This window comes from Artibeus jamaicensis, unplaced genomic scaffold (assembly GCF_021234435.1).
Source record: "Artibeus jamaicensis isolate MK-2021 breed Jamaican fruit bat unplaced genomic scaffold, CSHL_Jam_final scaffold_1019, whole genome shotgun sequence".
Classification (NCBI taxonomy): domain Eukaryota; kingdom Metazoa; phylum Chordata; class Mammalia; order Chiroptera; family Phyllostomidae; genus Artibeus; species Artibeus jamaicensis.
Window position 1 is genome coordinate 36,541,516 of NW_026522025.1, and position 20,076 is coordinate 36,561,591.

Here is a 20,076-nt window from a genome sequence, read left to right on the forward strand (position 1 = left end):
GCCAGCAACATAAACACATTTTTAGGAGACCCAAAAAAAGGCTAGTAGGGGACGAGAAGTAAAGATGTTGTTTCAGTCCTCTGGACTTTTCTGGTATAATTTCAAAAACAGACCAGCCACCTCCAGGGGATTAATTTAGGTAGCTTGTGTCCCCTCCCCCACTTCCATGACAGTGATGAGGTCTGAGAAAGCAAATCAGAAAACCTTCTAAACTACTCATGGCAAAATAAATAAATGAATGTTATTTTAAAAGACAACTTTTCAGACACAGAGGTTAATTTTTTTGTGTGTCTTATCCCAATTTTTAATAAATATGGAATTGGGTACTTAAGAAATACTAAGAACTTAAGGAATATTTTTCCCTTCTGAATAAATAGTAATTCTTATAGCCTGACTACAGGAATGAAGCGGGAATCAGTGAGGACGCCCACTGGAACAGCTCCAGCCAAAATGAGTTGTGCCTCACTTAACATTACCTTTTCCTAATGCCTTCGTAAACCTACCTGGACCCTCCCTTTCCCCCAGTCAGCTAGTACCATCCCCATTACCTTGTCTCCTCAGCCACAGTTGCCTGTATCGATGACCCCATACTCACTGAATCAACACATATCTCCTAGGTTGGCATACTATGCCACAATGCAAGAAATGGGAAAAGGCAAAAGAGCTACATAAAAGAAAGAATGGGCAGGGAGGGGAATTCCTTCCTTAACAACTGTGATGATTATGCAAAGGTGTAGTAGCACCAGCTGATAAATAATACAGACACACTTGGTTCCCGCAGGTGCACCACACCACAGCTGGGGAGCTAAAAGCACCTGCGGAACTCGCTCCCTCAACCAATGTCCTCATCAACACAGGGATCCCTCTGACCTAAAGGAGGTTACTGAAAGGTTTTCAAGATAGCTGTTTCAAAGACATGCTAAAGCCAAGCCCCTGTTTATCATGGTAAGAATTTTCTAGAAGGTGTGTACCTGTTCTGTGTTACATTTTGCATTAAAAAAAAAGACTGATCACACTATCAAAAATGGCCCTCAGACCTACAGCATCAACATCCTGTGATAAAAACTCAAGACCCAATAAAACAGGGTCTGCATGCTAACAAGATCCCCAGGTGATTCTATGCACATTACAGTTCAGAGAGCACTGATCTAATGTATATCTATTTATAGCTTTAAATTCCAAAAGCAAGATGGGTAAACCTCACCCTCAGGCACAACCAATATAAATATCCAAATTATAAAACATTTTAAAGTGATTCTTTTCTTTGCAGAAAAAGTTGCTCTAAGTATCAAGCTCCTTGCTCACACTTAATCTGTAATGTAGTTAATAAAAAGATGAGTTTACACAGAACACGTTTATTTACTACAAAAACCCAAATACAACCAAATTTCTCTGAAATACTAGTTTGAATATGAGGAACACTTTTGAAAAAGGTAGTAAGATCCTCAAAACCTATTATCCTGAAAAACACACCACCTGGGGAATGAAAAGGATAAGATCAAAATCAGGAGAGTAAGTTGAGAACAGGGACCCAGGCTTTTAGGACAGTGATTTTTCAAGAACAGTCATTCACAGTACAAGGAGACTTTCTTTAGATATTTTGGGGGTTGTTCTGTGTTTTAAGATGCAGCTTTTACTGTTATGCAGAAGTAATCATCTTTACTGTTCAGTTATGACATAATGTTCCACTGATATGTCTTTATCATCTCTCCTCCCCAAAAGGAACAAACTGAAAGAATATCAAATTATTCTTAATTTCCCTCCCATGGGTCCTTCCTTCTAAAATCAGCTCATAGTAGCCATCGTCTCTTGCCTTAACGAGTATAATAGCCAGCCACAAGTATCCCCACATGCACCCTTACCCAACGGTCTATTTTCACTCAACACGGCAGCCAGAGTGGTCCTGTTAAAACACCCTTGAGATCATATCATTCCACTGCTCAAACCCTCTAGTGGCTCCATCTCGCTCGGAGTGAAAAACCTTACGATGGCCTACAAGGCTTTATGCAGCCCCACTCATGTTCTGTTTCCCTCCAGCCGCAATTAACTCCGACTCTCCACTCTAGCAAGTCGCCTGACTTGCTGACTCTATTGCTTGAGCACTTCAGACAAACCATCACCTCAGGACCTTTGCACTTACTTTCCCTTCTTCCTGAAATGCTCATTCTTCCAGATATCTGCTCACCTCACCTCCTCCAAATCTTTGCTCGGATTTGCTATACGTATCTTTCTAGTGAGTACTTCCGTAATCACTTTACCTTATAATGTATATTCTCCATTGAACTGGCTAAAATTTCCATAATTTTGTTTGTTTCTGGTCTGGGTCTCCCCACTAGGTATGTAAGCTCCATGAGGACAAGGGTTTTTGCCTGCTTGGATCATTGTTCTATATCTAACACTGGGAATAGTATCTTGAGTTCTCAGTAGATGCCTGTTAAATAAGTCAATGAACACATTAGGAAACAACCATGTTATTGAAAGTGGAAAAAACTCATTGTTTGCACTAACTCCCCTCCCCTTTCTGTGCCCCAGCCGCTAACAAAGCACTTGAGACTTGGGAGGCACTCAAAGTTTGCTGACCAAACTACAAGTTCACCTCTAAGTACAGCAGTTACTTAAAAGTTGAAAGAATTGGTGGTAGAATGATACATGGTTCTTCCTTCTAACTCAAAAGAAAGGGGCGGGCCGGCACTAGGTGGCATCTGCTTTACCACGCAGCAGTGGGACAACAGAGCTGGCCTGCGCAGCTGCATCCGTCCCGCTGGAAAAGCTGGTTGCAGGAAAGTACTGCCGCAGCTGGCGGCATCGCTAATGGAAACAGCAGAGCAGGGGCCACTGCCAGAAGCTGATGCTCTGCTCTCCTGAGGCCTGTGCTACCTCAGCATCCTTTAGAAGAGACGGAGGGTAGGGGGAAGGGGAGGTGTTACTCCTGACAGCTCTAGCCTATGTGTCCGCTAGGACTGTGAGGATGCAGGGAAGCAACACAAAGAACTTAACACGGTTCTGCTGGAACTGCTTCCTTTTGCCATAACTGCCACTTTCTACTGTATGGTTCCCTTCATTGCCAAGAGAGAGAATAACTTTAAGAGAAAAAAAAATCAACATTTTCCTTTGAAAGCAGTAAGATTTTCCACATTCCGCTCTAAACTTTTTTTAAAGATTTCTAAGAGTTGGCAGGGCAGGGCAGGAGAATAGCTGGGCCTCCGTCCTCAGAGCACCTGCTGCCTCCTCCTTGGAAATACATTCCAAGAGCAAGTGCATTTTTTAGCCCTCTAGAAGTCCACCTGATTTACAGTCCCCTCTCAGAGGACAAAACTGTAACTAGATTGGACTTCAGGATAAATCTTTTCTATGCTGCTCTGACAGAGATGTTTTAAATAAAATGAAAGTCAGTGGCTCACACGCATGCAGGGCAGGCTGGGCCAATCTTCCAAGAGGGGAGAGCCCCTCAGTGCCCCGAGGCCCTGGGCAGGGCTGGTCCCGGGGAAGGGCCCACAGTGCAGCACTCTCCCGGACACTCCCTGCTCCTGCTACACCTCCAAACAAACACCAGTGCCTGGAGCTCAGGGCTCTGTCAATGATTCACGGTGGCCCCAGAGTATGAGGAATTAGTTATCAAAGCAAACCAGCTTTTAAAAAGCCTAATCCCCTATATTAACTGCTCAAAGTATAACCTTTGAGCAATTAAGCAGCTATGTGAGCACACACAGCTCTGTCCTGATGAAAATATTGATCGATGTTTATAAAATAGACCAATACTGGTGTCCTAAAATAAATCAGGAATCTAGAAAGCACAGTGGCAATTACACAGTCTAGGATAAGGACACAAAGGAGAGAAAAACCTGGGTTCTGTTGATCTATCTGACAACAAATCTATGAATAATCTTATGCATGTTCTTGGTAAATGTATTTCTTACACTTATATGTACATCTGGTTACCCAACTATCTATTAGTAAACTGTCCTTGCAAATGAAACTAAAAAGATCTTTGATTAGATATAATATCATATTCCACCCCCACCTCTACCCCCCACATCCATCCAGGTCCATCCAAGGTAAGCGAATCTTTGAGAAACAAACTCATCTTTGCTTGACTACTGCTAACTGCCCCCTGGTGTGTGTGTGTGTGTGTGTTGCGTTGTGTTGTGTTGTGTTTACCATTTCTGTGCAAAAACAAAGTGGGAAGGGAGCTTATCATGCTTGGGTTTCCGTGTTCCCCAATAGGAACACAACCTCAAATGTAGGCCACTCCAGCTACTTTGGGTGTTTTAATGCAGTTCTTTGCTCTTTAAAATAGAAGCAGGCACTGTGGCGCTAGTTGGCATCACAACTGGCACATCTATGCCCTGTGTATCTAAAAGTAGAATTAAACATGAAAGTGGTTATAATAACTACCCAAAAACAATAATAATCACAGACCAAATCAACTAGCTGTGTCCAGAGATTTAGAGGCTGGCAAGAGAAGGCCTTGTTGAATTTGCTTTGAACCTGCAGGCCAATCCCTGTCTACCTTTTCCATCCCCTGGCGGCAGGCCCCACCGGCACTCTGCCCGCCTTCCTGCCATTTTAAGTTGCAGCCTCTGATCACTCCATTGGCAGAGGAGAGAAAACTACGGCAGAACCCCCTCTGCGGTCCTCAGTCCATTAATCTCAAGTCCAAGAGAAAAAACGCCAGTTTCCTTGGGTAGCTTAATAGAAAAAGCACGAACTCTGGAGCTGCTTCCACTCTGCCAGTTACTAGTTTTATGACTGTACATAAATGACCACTTTGACTTTTTCAAAATTGATTTCTCTCATTATATTTTACATCTTTCTTCTCCAAGCCTTAGTTTCCTCACTGGTAAAATGAGTGCAATAAAAGTAGTAGGAGTGGTGGCAGTGGTAATAACTACACAAACTGGTAACGACAAATGCCAACCTCACTGGGCTTCTGTAAGGGTTCGGTGAACCTGTAAGGCGCCCAGCGGAGGGCCTGGCTGGCACTGGCACTGTGGGAAGAGGTGCCCAGGGGTGCCCTGCAGCAGAAAGACCATCAGCCTTGTCGGTGCGGTTTGTCTGCAGAAGGCTGTTAAGTTGTGCTTGACTGAGAGTTGAGCCATCTTTCTCCACTGCTTTCTCTCTAAGTCCCATTACTCTCTTTCCAGAAATAAAAAAAAAAATACCTGCCTCGCCCAGGGACTACTATGAGAATAAAGTGAAATGCTAGGTATAAGACTGTTTGGAAAACTATAAATATAAAATGATATAACAGGCACACCGTGGAGGTGCTGCAGGTTCAGTTCCAGACCGCCGCAATAAAGTGAGTTTTCATCTTCTTGCTGGTGGGGGGTCTGGCCTTCAATACGTAGAAGACGCAACATCTATGAAGCACCACAAAGTGACGTAGGCCTGGATTATTAGTTTAGTCTCCCCCCAAAACTGTCAACTTGTCCCATTCTAAACCAAGTGTGAACCGGTTGGCATCTCTGCTGGCTGTCCCATGGACACAAAAAGTTCATGGCTTTCTTAGCAGGAAAAGAGCTCTAGATAAGAACATCTCTGTTTTCCTGTGGACCCTACCTGGAATTCCAGGTACATCCAGAAGATGGGAAAAGAAATGTGCTTGCTCAGTAGACATGTGTGTGCAGGTTGTGGGCAAACCTCCAAAAGGCTGCACCTAGGCACCAAATGGAAACAGTGGAATGAGGGAAACAGCCATCCATCCACGCCCCGCCGGCTCGGGGCCGACAGCGTGTCTGCAGCATGCACCTCAGCAGCACCCCTTTGACCCGGCCCACGAGGCCAGTGGAGCACACACAAGTCCATCCTTCCAACCAAACCGACTTCCCTGCATTCTGTGTGCCTCTTTTTCTCATTATTAAGGCTCCTGGGATCACAGCCCTACCTAACCCTGGCAAGCCTCAGAGGCAGCAGTTAATATTTTTTAAAGATGTGCAACAGGACAGTTTTTAAAGTGAAAACTTAGTGAACCTTAAGCCCGTAAGAGCTAGCATTTATTGTTTAAACTTCCCATTTTTCTTAGAGAGATTACAGGGTATACGATAAGTTGCCAAAAACCTAATATAATTTCTAATCAGGAGACACTATGGTTGGTCCTTACAAAGTCTCCCATTCACCAAGGGTGTGGCCCTCCCTCTCTGTAATGCCATACAATCACCAAGAAACACAGAAACATGGGGGGGAGGGGGGAAAGTGTGAGTTCTGTCTAAACACCCACTGACCCTGGGATGTGGATTGCTGCATCCTGCCTCCTTCACCCTCAGCCTCACACAAAGAAGGGGCTTTCACCCAAGGCCAGCCAAACCCATGGGGCTGAAAAAGCAGCCTCCTACTACTCTAACTTGGGCTCGTTTTAGGGCCACACTCATCCCTTCTACAGAGTTTCAGGGCCATGCCAATGAAGTAAGAATACAAACAAAGAAGGCCCATTACTTGAGGTTCCCTTGGTTCTGGTGACTGACACACATCTCTTCTGAGGCCAAAAGGAGTTTAAACCTGGTTCCAGGATGCCGCCCTGGGGCTACTCCATCAAATGCAGAGGTGCATTCATCCCACACTCGAGTTCTCCTACACAGACGCTCCACTGGAGTGGCTGAGGGGCTGGGCTTGAGAGCCAAACTGCCACAGTTCAAGTCCCAGCTCTGGGAGTTTATACCAATTATTATATACCAATGATTATACTCCAAGTGGAGTCTCAGTTTCCTTGTTTGTAAAATGCAGATGATGATAATAAAACTTAACACCTACCTCGCAGTTTGTCTTATAAAGGCAAAATAAATGAGCTGGCAGAGACCAAGCCCTTGCTAAACAGCAGCCTCCACGCAAGGCACCATTGTCTCCAAAGCTGATGAGGCTATATTCTCAGCCTCACTTTTTAAGCCCACAGTTTGAGCTCTCAGACTAACAATGTATACCTTTGGTTACAGGAAAAGGGAAGAAGAGAGAATCCAAACCTCAAAGTGATATCCACAAGCCTCCTTCTGACGTCTAGGGTCCTACACAATCTACTCCCACCCTTCCTTCCCAACAGACCTCCTGCTACATTGCCGCACTAGTTTTCCAGGCCATCCGTTCTTTAGAAAACACCAAGCACGCAAGCACCATGCACCATGATTGTCATGTTTTCCCGTTTGGTCAACCCAATGCCTCCCCTATTCAGATCACGCCTCGTCTGCAAAGCAGAGCTCAAACCTGCACTTCCACAAAGCCCTCCCGAGCTGTTCTAGCCCAGACGGCTTCCCTTTCCGACCCCTCTGAGGTTTTCTGGCTTTTACTGGTCACTCACCACACATTGATTATTTTGTCATAGTTATATTTTATATGCCTAACTAAAGTATCAGTGACTCACAGGAAGGGGTGGATCTTACTCTTCCTTGTATATCCCTAAGTGGTGAGTGCTGGGCTTTATGATTAGCAGGACTTGATGTTTCAAGATGGCAGAGACCAAAGCCAACTATCCTTCTTTTTAAACAGACACTTTTGTAAACAATACTTCCTCACAGCAGAGAGACTTAATGGCTCAGTCTACAGACCTAGACTAAGTAGGTTCATGGTTAAGCCTGTCGCTTAGATGTGCAACCTTGAAGAAGTTACTTAACCTGTCTGTGCTTCAGTCTTCTCATCTATAAACTGGGCATAAACAAAGTACCTGCACGTTTTAAAGCGGTTATGATAATGAAGTGAGGTAATACTTTGAACAGGGCCCAGCATGCAGTAATTAATTAATTACTCTATAAATATTCAGTATTGTTATCATTACTATCATCTTCTTGAAGTTCGACTCATCCAGAATGTCCCAAAAAGCATTTTGTAAAGTATGCTAAGTCTGTGTCAGCACATACAAAACATTTCTCCCTTCTTCATTCACCGGCTGTTCAAACAGCATCTCTACCTCTGTGCTATTGATTGGGTGCCTCAACTTGTTACAGAATCTGCAATTCTACTACACCTTCAGTTTTACTGTACACCTCAGCAAAGCTTTGAGGGCATACACAACTAAAAAAAAAATTACCATGGCTGGAAAGAGGAAGGAAGGTCTTATGCAAAACTGATTTACTATCAAATACATCAAGGCTGTACAGAGCCATCAAACTCACTGCTTTCCCATGAACTACCTTCAGTTATGTTTTTCAGTCTGTCCCTGGTGTTAACAAGAACAGGAAATTCTGCCTTAGCCCTGACTGGTGTAGCTCAGTGGATTAAGTGCAAACCAAAGGGTTGCCAGTTTGATTCCCAGTCAGGGCACATGCCTGGGTTGCAGGCCGGGTCCCCAGTTGGGGGCACGTGAGAGGCAACCACACGATGATGTTTCTCTCCCTCTCTCCTTCTCTTCTCCTCTCTCTAAAAATAAATAAACAAAATCTTTAAAAAAAAGAAAGAAAATTCTGCCTTAAATCCATCAGTTATGAGTACACATCTTGTCATCAAAATGGCATGTTTTCCATTAAGCCACTTCTCTCTCTCTTACTCTCACTCTCTCTCTGTCCCTCTCTCTCCACTACCTTTCAATGAGATCTTAATTAAGAGTGGTTTTAATGCACTTTTAAGATCAGCTAAAAGGCAAATAACTCTTCAATCATGACACAAAATGAAACTGCTGACAGAGAGAATGGGCAGTTCAAATTCACACACTAGTATTAAAAAAAAAACAAAAACCTAGCAACTTTCTCTCAAGATCGTTGCAACAAGGAGGGATATTCTGCTTCCCAAACTCATAAACCAAGTTCTGCAAACTGGCTTTTACTCCATCTGTGCCTACATATACGACTACTAGTCTGAGTCTACTGAAGCCTCAGTTGGTGGCCTGGCTTCTTCCTTATAGCACGGAGGTTAAGAACATAGATTTAAAATCTGGCTCCTCCACTTCCCAGCTGTATGACACTGTGCAAGTTACCTGATCTCTCCGTATCTCATTTCATCATCTGTAAAACGAGAAAAATAATCACACCTACCTCAGAGTTATGATTAAGTGAGCTCATGAAATAAGAACATCCTTTTCATGGTTCTTTCTACAGCCCGTTAGCTCAGTGCCTGGCTACAGTGCACACTCAATGAATGGTAATTACCATCACTAGCATCTCAACTGCGTGTGAATTCAAGAGCCAAAACCAAGAGGCTAATCATTTTTCAAGTCAATGTGTTTCTTGTTGAAACCAGCCAATTTCAAGAACTGGTCCAACAAAAATGTTTTATTGTGCCCATTAGAGAACAGACACAAAGCAAAGTACAACTCAATAGAGCAAATTAAGCTTCTAGGTTTGTTAAGTGACCCAGACCGCCAACACTGAGACACTGATACAAAGGATCTCATAGTCTTCACTTACGCAACAATGTTCCAACCAAGTCACTTGTTTCCTCCCACCTCTGACCTCATAATCTGTCGTATATATTTCCATACTTTTTAAAAAGTTACAGATTTACATATCAGACGCAGATAATATCAAACAGCTTCTAAGCAGCCTATGCTAGGAAGTGTCTCCTCTATCTAGAAGATCTATTTATCTTGTAATAAAGAACAAAATGGCCCTTTTGAAATTCTTATTAAGGACAAGAAAGTAAATGTAATCTATGCATGTAACAAAATTAAGTGGGATTAAACATTAGCATACTTGTTCTTTACCCACCTCAACACTGAAGGTTTATTTGCATCTCTGTCATTAGAATGTCTGGCACTAGTCTATCAAAATGTGACATAAGCAAATATACTATGTATTTGTACAGAACTCAAATATTTCATTTCCCTGAAGAACACAAATTCTCGAGTTTTGCATAAACATCCCATGTCCTAAATTTTCCTAAACTGAAGAGACTGAGGAAAAATGTATCCAAAAGAATATAATAAACATGCAACTTACCTGCGGTGGCCAAACAGGAACTCATTAGAGCACACATGGCAATCACACAGTGAGAAGTCATTTTTATTTCTCCAGAAGTGTGCAACATTCCGTCACCTCAGCCTGTCGCTCTTCAGATTGCAGACAACCTTTGCAAATCAGGTCTAGCCTTAAAATCCTCCTCTATGATTTTCAAATTGTCTGTAAAAATAAACATATTTCAAGAAGAAAACTTAATGCAGGAACTTCTTTTCATAAACACAGACTAGGGCAAAATGAAGAACTTCAGAAGAGAGTAAGATAAATTTACCTTAAAGGATGCCAAAACAGCACTTGAGCAAATTGAAATGGGGGTGATAAGTGCTTAATAAAGGTTTTTATAAGCAAATACTTTTGCAAAGTCATATTTACTATTGACACTGTAAATCTTTGGTTTTATATAAAATTTCCAAGACTAGAGAAAAAAATCCAAGATGCAATTATAATATAACATCACCAGTTATAGTATGGCACTAAAGCAATCAATGGCACCTGATTTGTGAATTCCCTAGTGCTAACAAAAACCACAAACAGCTGATTAGAGACTCAATTTAATGTTATAATGACAGAGTTACCACAGGATCAAATTAAAATAGATTTAGAATCAATTTGGAAAATAAAGGACCATTAAAAGGCAAGGCTCTTATTTCAACTGTTTGCCAGCACTGCAACAGGAGAAAAGTCTTCCCTAGCCCTCAGCTCCATCCGAGACTCTCTGGTTACTGGACTAGAAGATCCAGAGGTTCTTTCTAACATTTTCCAGTCCGGAACCTTGAATGCCAAGTTTTGTGGTGGTTTGCTTAACCTGAATACTCGTCCTACGGCCCAAAAGATTACCTCATTTAGTTCTCTCCAAAGTATATTTTCCAGTCCTCCATCCCCGAGCCTGGCACAACCCACGGAAGTTGTCCAACAAATAATTATTGAGCACCTACTGTGTTCCAATCATTGTTTGAAGATATAATTCCTTCTCATCAAGAATAAAAGTTATCCAACACCTGAATAAAAGCATGAACACCCCACCTAATCTAAACTCTGGGCAAGGCAAAATCAAGGCATTTCCAGGAATCATCTAAATAGCTGGGGATTGTAGCATTATTACCTTCACCCATGAAATACCATCTACTGAACCAGCTTGCTACCTTCACAGAGAAAGTCAGTTTGGGAATTTGTTAGATACAGTGCAAAAATATAAAACGTAATGACAAAATAAGTTTCTAATTAAGTGTTCTTATGCCCTGGCTGGTTTGACTCAGTGGAATGAGTGGCAGCCTGTAAACGAAAGGGTTGCTGGTTCAATTCCCAGTCGGGGCACATGCCTGGGTTGCAGGCCAGTAGGGGGTGCATGAGAGGCAATCACACATCCATGTTTCTCTTTCTCCCTCCTTTCCCCTGCCTAAAAATAAATAAATAAATAAAATATTTTAAAAATTAAAGAAAAGATTCTCTTTTTAAAAAATTGTCTTTAAAAAATTAAAGAAAAGATTCTCTTTTAAAAAGTCTCTTTTAGTGCATTCACTAAAGAAAGATATTTAAAGTGCCTCTACAAGCAGTACAGTCAAACCTTGGTTCTGGAGCATCTGCCATCTTGAACAGTTCAGTTCTTGACCAAATTGTTCATGGAAAAAAAATGGCATGATTGTCAAATAAAACTTTGGTTCTTGACCCAACAACACTTTCATGCTGATTCTGTATATCTAATGGGAAAAACAATATGGATCTTTAACAGCCTTCCGAAACAAATTAAGTTTGAGAACTGAGGTTCAACTGAAACACTAATTTCCTATGAGAAGGAGGGAGAGAAACAGGGAGGTTGTATTAGCATAAGTAGCTAGTTAGGCATTAACAACAAAGAAGGGCGATAAACTGGCCAAACCAGATTAAATCTGGAAGCTACAGCTTCACAGACTTCCCAGGGGACAGCCGCATCCTCTGCCAAAGGGACTTAATCCCCAATCAGGCAGGAAGGACCAGCTTTACAATCTCCCCAGAAAGACTAGCCCATTTGCCTAGATTACAGGGTGGGGCAGGAGCAAGGGGGAGGGTGGAGGGTGGAGGGCAGTGGTGGTTGAGAGTAGCAAACAGGGAAATTCCTTTGCTGGGTGCATGTGCAGTAGAAGCCCAGATTGTGCAGAGGAAAGTCCTTCTATTAAGCGCATGCACCATGGAAGCCAGATGAGGAAGCAAAACTACGAGGCAGGTGTAGCAGAAGCCAAAAGGGCCACGACAAAGGGAAGGGATCTAGCCTGAAAGAAAGCTTATGCCTTCCCAAACCCAAGGAGATATAATCAAAGCTTAACAAAGGTGTAAGGGGTGGGCAGTAGCAGGTTCTCTATCCACAGCAGGGCAGCTGCTTGGGTTTTAGGGCAGCACCAAAAGCACCCTTCCAATAAATCTTGCCACTACGCCTCACGAAATGTGCTTCCTGCAATACCATGGAAGAATCCTATTTGCAGACGTTGGCAGGGCAGACCCACCTTAATCCTGGTCTACATCTAGCAAGAGTTGAAAGACAGTGGTAGGAGGGAGAGAAGCCTTTTCACTGAATTACCACTTAAGCTCTATACCATTTGAGTTTTGAAAGTATTGCCTATGCAGAAATAATAACAAAGTTCTAATTTCAAAAATAATTTTTTAGATGCACCTTGAAACTGAAACTGGAAAAGTTGACATTCATAATGCCTGTCACTACAAGAACCAATAAGTAGAGACAAGGATTGAATCTATATGAGTATTTTATTCAGATGCTGGCAATCTGAGAAGACCGCTGGTTCTGTTCCCTCAAAAGCCATCTTATCATCTCAGCTCAAGCTGACCTTTCCGTGAGGAGAAGATAGAGTAGGTAAGAGCTTTGGAAAAAAGGTTAATCTGATTAAGAGTTGCAGTTCAGGATTGATTTTCCTAGTACTTCTTTACCTGTTGATCAACAATTTTCCATCGACGTCATGGACTTCCCTGGAATACGATGACTCACATGCTACCTCCATCTGTTGCAGACCCCCCAGGGCACAGAGGCAGAATTGCTTGTGGACCTCCTGCAGTCACGTAGGTCCTGCATTCCAGTTTCTGGAATGACAGCTTTCCACGCGCATGAATCGCTTAAACCTATCGACTATGACTGAAGCTAAATTATTTAACTCTTGAGTTCCCCTATCAAAACCAAATTATTATACATGCAGGAGGCACTGTGGTTCAGTCTTAGTATAAGATAGTAATGAAAAGCCTACTAGGATAGAATATGGATTTTGACGGCAGTTAAAATTCTGCCTAGGTTTGAATCCACTCTGCCACCTACCAAAAATCAGTGATGTTGGGCAGACTATTCTGCAAACATGAACCTATCCTGTGGGTTATTGTGAAGATTTAGAACACACACATACACACACACACTGCTCACTGATACATATTAATACTTAGGACAGTGCCAAGCACATAGTAAGCAATCAATAAACGTTAGCTATTATCATCACTATTTGACCTTTTTTTTGAGGTATGCAGGGTGGGCCAAAACTAGGTTCACAGTTGAGAGTAAGTAAAAGAGAGTTTACTCTTCTGTTATTATTTATTAATTATTGTATTGTTTTCCATACAAACCACTGTAAACCTATTTTTGCCACACTCTGTATTTATGCCAATAAAGAAATTTGGGTGTGGTTATTTATGTAATTCTTAGCTAGTGTAAAACCAGTTCAACTCTTCTGTTTATTGAAAAATAAACATTTCCACAGACACAAGAAGGAGATAAGCTAGAGAATGGCATCACTAAAAGAACAAACTGAGGCACAGTCACTGGTGCCGGGATGGTCCTGTCTCAGAAACTGACTAAATGGTAGGGATCATTTAGAGGCCATGAAATTGGCTTCAATCACCCCTTGATGTCCAACATTTCTGTAGCCACAGCCCCACATCACATTAGATAAAACGGAAGTCTCTTTTGCTTTACTTGATTTTTTGGAGGGAGGAAGAGTGGGGGGTGTGGGGAAAAACAATGATTTATTGTTTCACTCCTCCATGCATTCACTGGCTGATTCTTGCATGTGCCCTGACTGGGCATCGAACCGGCAACCTTAGTGTATTGGGACAATGCTCTAACCAACTGAGCTACCTGACCAGGGCAGAAGTCTCTTTTGTTAACAAATCAACAACAGCAAAGAGAATTTGTCCGTATTTTTTACCTTCAAAAAATTAGATTTCCTGAATGGATGGATGAGAAAAACCCTCTTTAAAAAAAATGCTATTTCAGCAAATGCTAAAGGCAGTTTTCACAAAGCAAAACCCTATAGAGAGATCTCAGAAGATGGCTTCCCTGAGGGTTTTTATGAAACACATAAACTACATACAGCACGAGGCTGTGGGAATGTTTAATGAGCTGGTGTCCCCCCCTGCCCACAGCTGCAGAGGGTCTGCAGGACTGTGCTCGTTAATCCAAGGGCTTAAACCAGGTCTGAGCAAACCTGTGGAAAAGAAAGGCAAACAGTTCTATTAAAAATATAGACTGCAAATTGCTGACAAGAATATTGGGCAATTATTAAAATGCAGCAATTACAGATATAATAGAGCCAAGCTAAACAGTTTGATGCCCAAAGGCAAACCACAGCAAGTTGACACCGGATCTTAAAACATCTCCGAGGAAGTCCAAGACAAGTTGAAACTACACACTGCTGCCTCTAACAAAGAAGGAGCTTTTCTTCTTTTCACTTAAAACTCTCCCCATAATACAACTTATTCAAAAAGAAAATAAACTACAGGGAGTTTTTGTCTAATCTTCGCAATGTGGTGACAGGATCCTAAGGCAGAAGAGAATAGAAAGGGAAGTGTGTCGCTCCCACTCAGCGGAACGCCGGTTTGGCCAAGACTCGCACACATCAACACCTTAACACTCAACCTAGGGGTCAGTTCCCCGACCAGAAGAATGCTGGATGATCGAGGGCTTCCAAAAAGTTGTAGATTTAAAGTAACATGAGGGAAATACAAACCCCCCATTCTTCTGGGAGGTTAAGTCATACTCAATGTGCAGAGAGCAGGGACTCCCCACCTTGGTTTTCAGACCTCGCCGAATCTCCTGGACTTTATGAACTAAATGCTTCCTTCACACATACAAATAGGATACTCTGAGATCTTGACAGAACAATCTGGGGTCCAGTCATTTTGCCCGCATTTCAAAGTAATGTGTTCTATCAAAGGGTAGCAGAACATATTAATATCCCCGAATGAATAGAAAAAAATTCTGAGTGAGAGCTTAGTGGATTTTTTTAAGGTGAATGTGATACTAATTCTGATTTCAGAGTTCCCCTGTATCTATACCTGAGGCCATTAAACAGAGCACACTGTCCCTACATTTCCTATTGCTCTGACAGAGTGTGCAAGTAAAGACCAGGAGTAGCTGAAAAACCCCTGCCCAGGCAAGTCCTGAAAACCATCATGGGTTAAACCAAAGGTCAAAAGGAATAGGTTGGGCACAGTAGTTCCTGGGTTGACCAGGATGTTTTTATAAAGAGCACATCTTGCTCTATCTTAGAGGAAATATGCAGCAAAATAATGTCTGGCAGTAGGATAAAAGCTAGCAAGAAAAATTACCAACTTCCCCTAGATTGCTAACACAACTGGCTATATACATAATACATATTCAGGTTCCACACGAACCTGTGCACTGTTGTATCTTAACACTAAAACTGTTCGACCCCCAATCAGGAAAATATTCAACAGATTTGAAGATCTTAAAGACAGGGATATAGCGAGTGGAATGAAAACATCACTACTCCATAAACACAAATAGTAAATAACACCTGAGTTTCTTGGTACCTTAAACATAAAATAGTTTTCTAGCAGATCTTTAAAATGTTTCTAGTCTGCCATTTGAGTTAACTTTTTGGAGAAAAATATGCTGTTAAGTCTGTAAATGGTTAACTAAAATCTGGTAGAGGACTGTTCTGATGGCTATTCAACATGTTATTCAGGGGACTTGGAAAAGAGGCAGGATGGATGACCTCAATATCTAGCTTGGCAGCCTGTAAAAAGGCTGTACAGGATGCAGAACAGATACTGTTGTTTGCTGACATTTGGATGCCCTTAAGACCTGTATACAGAGAAAGCGAAGCCACCTCACTGAGTCACAGCAGCAGCTCTCAGATTTCTCTGCTCCATGGAGCAACTGGATAATTCCAAATCCCCATTTGCAGACACAGTAGGTTCAAAGAGGGCAAAGGTCCTGGCTATGGATGAGAAATCTCAGGAATCACATCTAAGCATAATCAATGTTCAACAATTATTTTCTGCTATGAGCCACTGTTGAAGATGCCAAGAAAATAGCAGTGAGAAAAGGAGCCAAAAATTCTGCCCTCAAAAAGCTTATATTCCAGTAAAAGTAATGCCATTTCCTACATAAGGCAAGATGTTTAATTTCCTGACAGTCATGTCTTCCTTCAATAAATCTTTATTTACTGCTTACTCCACACAGGCAATGGAAATATAATGGCCAAAGACACATGTTCTTTGTCCTCATGGGTTAAAGATGGGATAAACTAACAAATAATCACAAGCATATCATTGCATGCTATAATAAGAACTCCAAAAAGCAATATAGTCTGCAACCTGAAAGATAAGGAAAAGTGTACAAGCTCAGGTGAGGGATGACTACGGGTCCCTGCTGTGGAGGGAACATGCAGCTGCAAAGCCGAAAGAACTAAGAATAAGATTCAAAAAAGAGTTTACGCAGGGAAATAATGTGATCTGATTGGGTGTTTAAAGGTATCCCTGGTACAGGTACTGTGGGGAACACTATGCAGTTTCCTCAAAAAAATTAAAAGCAGAACTACCATATAATCCAGCAATGCCACTTCTGGGTATATGTCTAAAGGAAATGAAATCACTATGCTGAAGACATATCTGTACCCTTTTGCCCAGTGCAGCATTATTTATAATAACCAGGACATGGAAACAACCTGTGTTCATCAGCAAATGAGTGGATAAAGAAAATGTGGTATGTGTGTACACACACACACACACACACACACACACACACACACACACATAATGGAATACTATTCAGCCATAAAAAAAATTCTGCCATTTGCAACAACATGGATTACTCTTGTGGGCATTATGCTAAATAAAACAAGTCAGACAGAGAAATTCAAATACTGTATAATCTCACTTATATGTGGAATCTAAAAAATAGAATTCACGGAAACAGAACAGGCTGGCGGTTGCAAGAGGTAAGGGGTAGGGGAAATGGGGAAAGGTGGTCAAAAGGCACAAACTTTCAGTTATAAGATAAATAAGTTCTGGGGATGTGTGAAGATGATGACTACTGTTAACAATATTGTATTGTATATCTGCAAGTTTCTAAGAAAGTCAATCTTTTTTAAAATATTTTATTTATTTATTTATTTATTTATTTATTTATTTACACAGGGGAAGGGAGGGAGAAAAAGGGGGAAAGAAACATCAACGTGTGGTTGCCTTTGGCCTGTCCCCTACCGGGGACCTGACCCACAACCCAGGCATGTGCCCTTTGGTTTGCAGGCTGGTGCTCAATCCACTGAGCCACACCAGCCAGAGCTAAGAAAGTAAATCTTAAAAGTTCTCATCGCAAGGAAAAAAAATTGTTTTAAGTATGTGTGGTGATGAATGTTAACTAAGCTTATTGTGGTAATCATTTTGAAATACATACATATATCAAATCATTACGTTGTATCCTTTAAATTTATACATTATATCAATTATATCTCAATAAAATTGGAAAAAATAAATAAATATTTCCCTGAGTTCTGCACAGAGAACAGACTGAAGGGGGCCCACGGTGCCTAGAAGACCAGTTAAGCCTCTTAGGGAGAGTCAGACAAAACAGGACGTTTAGAGCAGAATGGAGCCTCAGCTCCTTCACTTACATGATGATAACAAACTAAGCTTACCTAATCATAGGGTCATTGCAGAATCAAACGCAATTTTAGATGTGGCAGTATAAAAGTCATCATTATTTATCATTAGCAGGCTCTCTCAAACAAAGATTTATATCTTCCTGAGGCCTACGATTAATTCAAGTCCAACATCCGGTGGCTATCAGTGGCAGGGAAAAAAAAACAATGATTACTCTTGAACCCCTGTCCCTGTGGGCAGGAATTCCCCATGGACAACACTGGGTAGGGAGGCAGGAGGCACAGAGGGTACAAGAGGTACAGGGAAGCTGGACTCCACCCTACCCTGCACCTCTAGAACCTGGTCCACCCTGGCTGCTGGCTGAGAGTGTGACCAACACATCTCTGGATTCAGCATCCTTAGTGTCTTTGGGCTTGACCTTCAGTCAGTCCTTAGAAGCCCTTCTATCTATCCCAAGCACAACCGACTGCAGTGCCCAAGCAAAATACAGCGAAAAGGAGAGGGTGGGCATGGATATATTTCACAAGGGTGTTTTGTTCAGGTTATAAACTAGGATGGAGTTTTCACTCACCCTTGCGATACTCCAAGAACCACCTTTCACATTTAATATTTTTCATCCAAGGATTCCTGTTACTTACAATTGTAAGCCAGAATTAATAGAGAACTATAATTCAGGGTTCCAAACCTGGCATGTGTTACATCGGACAAGTCACCAAGTCTCATCACCCCTCATCTGGAAAATGATGCTATATTCTGACTGCAGCAGGAGACAGAATATGGGCACGGTACCCAAAATAATACCTGGCCCACACAGTACATTTTTAAAAAATAAGAGTCATGGGAGCTTTTATGGTTAAACTACTAATAGTTTAAGCAAACTACTAATAGCAATATATAAATAGTGTATATCAAAGTGTGTGTTAATTTGGGATTTAGACTTATCCACTAGAATTTCAGCAATTCTTTCTATCGCCAAAAGATAAGGACTCCACACTCAGTACAATATGGCAAAGCTGCTCCCAAAGAGGGGCAGAGCTACTGCCTCAAGGTCTCTGGTATAAATTACAGGGATCGGGCCTCATGGCCCTACTCTGTTCCACCGTATGATTCCCAGCTTATCTTCAGGGGTTGAGTTAGGGCAGCACAACTCAGCCTGGCACTGCCACCAAACCAACCCAGCTGCCTGCAGTGAGCGATCAGCTATCACCAGATGGGCTCATTAAACCATGAAGCTGCAATTATTCCAGCCAAAGCTGGCAATCTGAATATTCTCAGGACACCAAGTCATCATCCCTTAGTCCCTCACGAGCACGAGGCCATTAAAAAAGCTTTGGGGAAGCACCATCTACTAGATGTCCAGTAGACTATTTGGTCCAATATACAGTAATCTACTGAAATATATGATTCATGTGTTTATTTATATTCACAGGAATTCTGCAAATACATGAATTTAGAATAAACACTGTAACAAATAGACTATTTTGCTCACTACAATTAAGCATATTATTTTTATGTCTCTCACTGACTTCCAATTTAAATTATTCCCCCTGGATAAGGGCAATACCCCAACAGATACATTTTAATTCCTTAACTGACATTATTTGGTAAGGAAAAGGCTCAGCAGGCTAAGCCTGTGAAACATTAAGAATTAAAACCCTTTATATGGCTTCTGGATGTTACCTACTTAGTCCAACCTCATCCCCTACATGTTCCAACCACACTCACCTCAGTCCGCTTCCACCACAGCCCAAGCCCTTGCTTCCAGAAGCAATGCACTGCATTGGGCCTCAGGGACCCTCCATGGTCCCCCTAACATGGCCACTTTCTCATATCTTCAGGTCTCAGGTGTGTATCTAAGCATTACATCTTTAAGATGGCCTCCTCTGACTCTCAGAGATGAAGTTAAACTTGGACACCTGGAATGTAGTGCAATGCAACCTTGCAGGTAAATCTGCATGTAATCACTTCCTTCCACACATGGCTTTCCCACTCATTTGCTCACTCTGGAGAGAGGGGTCATGGGCTGCCTAGCTCACCACTTGGCAACAGTGGGCATCTGCCAAAGGTGTCACAGTGGGTTGTGCACTTTACAATGGGAAGCAGTATGGAAGGATGGCGAGTTATCAGAACATTTCTTAATACTAAATGATAAGCTAACAAATAAAACGTGTCTAAAAAGAACCTACACCTCAGGCAGCCGTAAAAGAACAGGACATGCAGGAGTTCTGGCATCAACGTGTGTTACAAGCTCAGGCAAGTCACCTTTTCTGGGCTTTAGTTTCTTCCTCTTCAGTACAAAGAGATTAAACAAGAAACTCTTTTATCC

General features: G+C 41.9%; 1 protein-coding gene across 2 annotated transcripts in view; it reads right to left on the reverse strand.

Moving 5' to 3' along the window:
- The window catches only part of TGFBR3 (transforming growth factor beta receptor 3), a 195,320-nt gene that overhangs the window by 161,424 nt on the left and 13,820 nt on the right, over positions 1 to 20,076 (reverse strand). For both annotated transcript variants that reach the window (XM_037154394.2, XM_037154392.2), the window contains exon 2: positions 9,855 to 10,034. In XM_037154394.2, coding sequence (XP_037010289.2) covers positions 9,855 to 9,942 — 88 coding nt within the window. In that variant the 5' untranslated portion in view covers positions 9,943 to 10,034. The remainder of the gene's footprint in view (positions 1 to 9,854; positions 10,035 to 20,076) is intronic.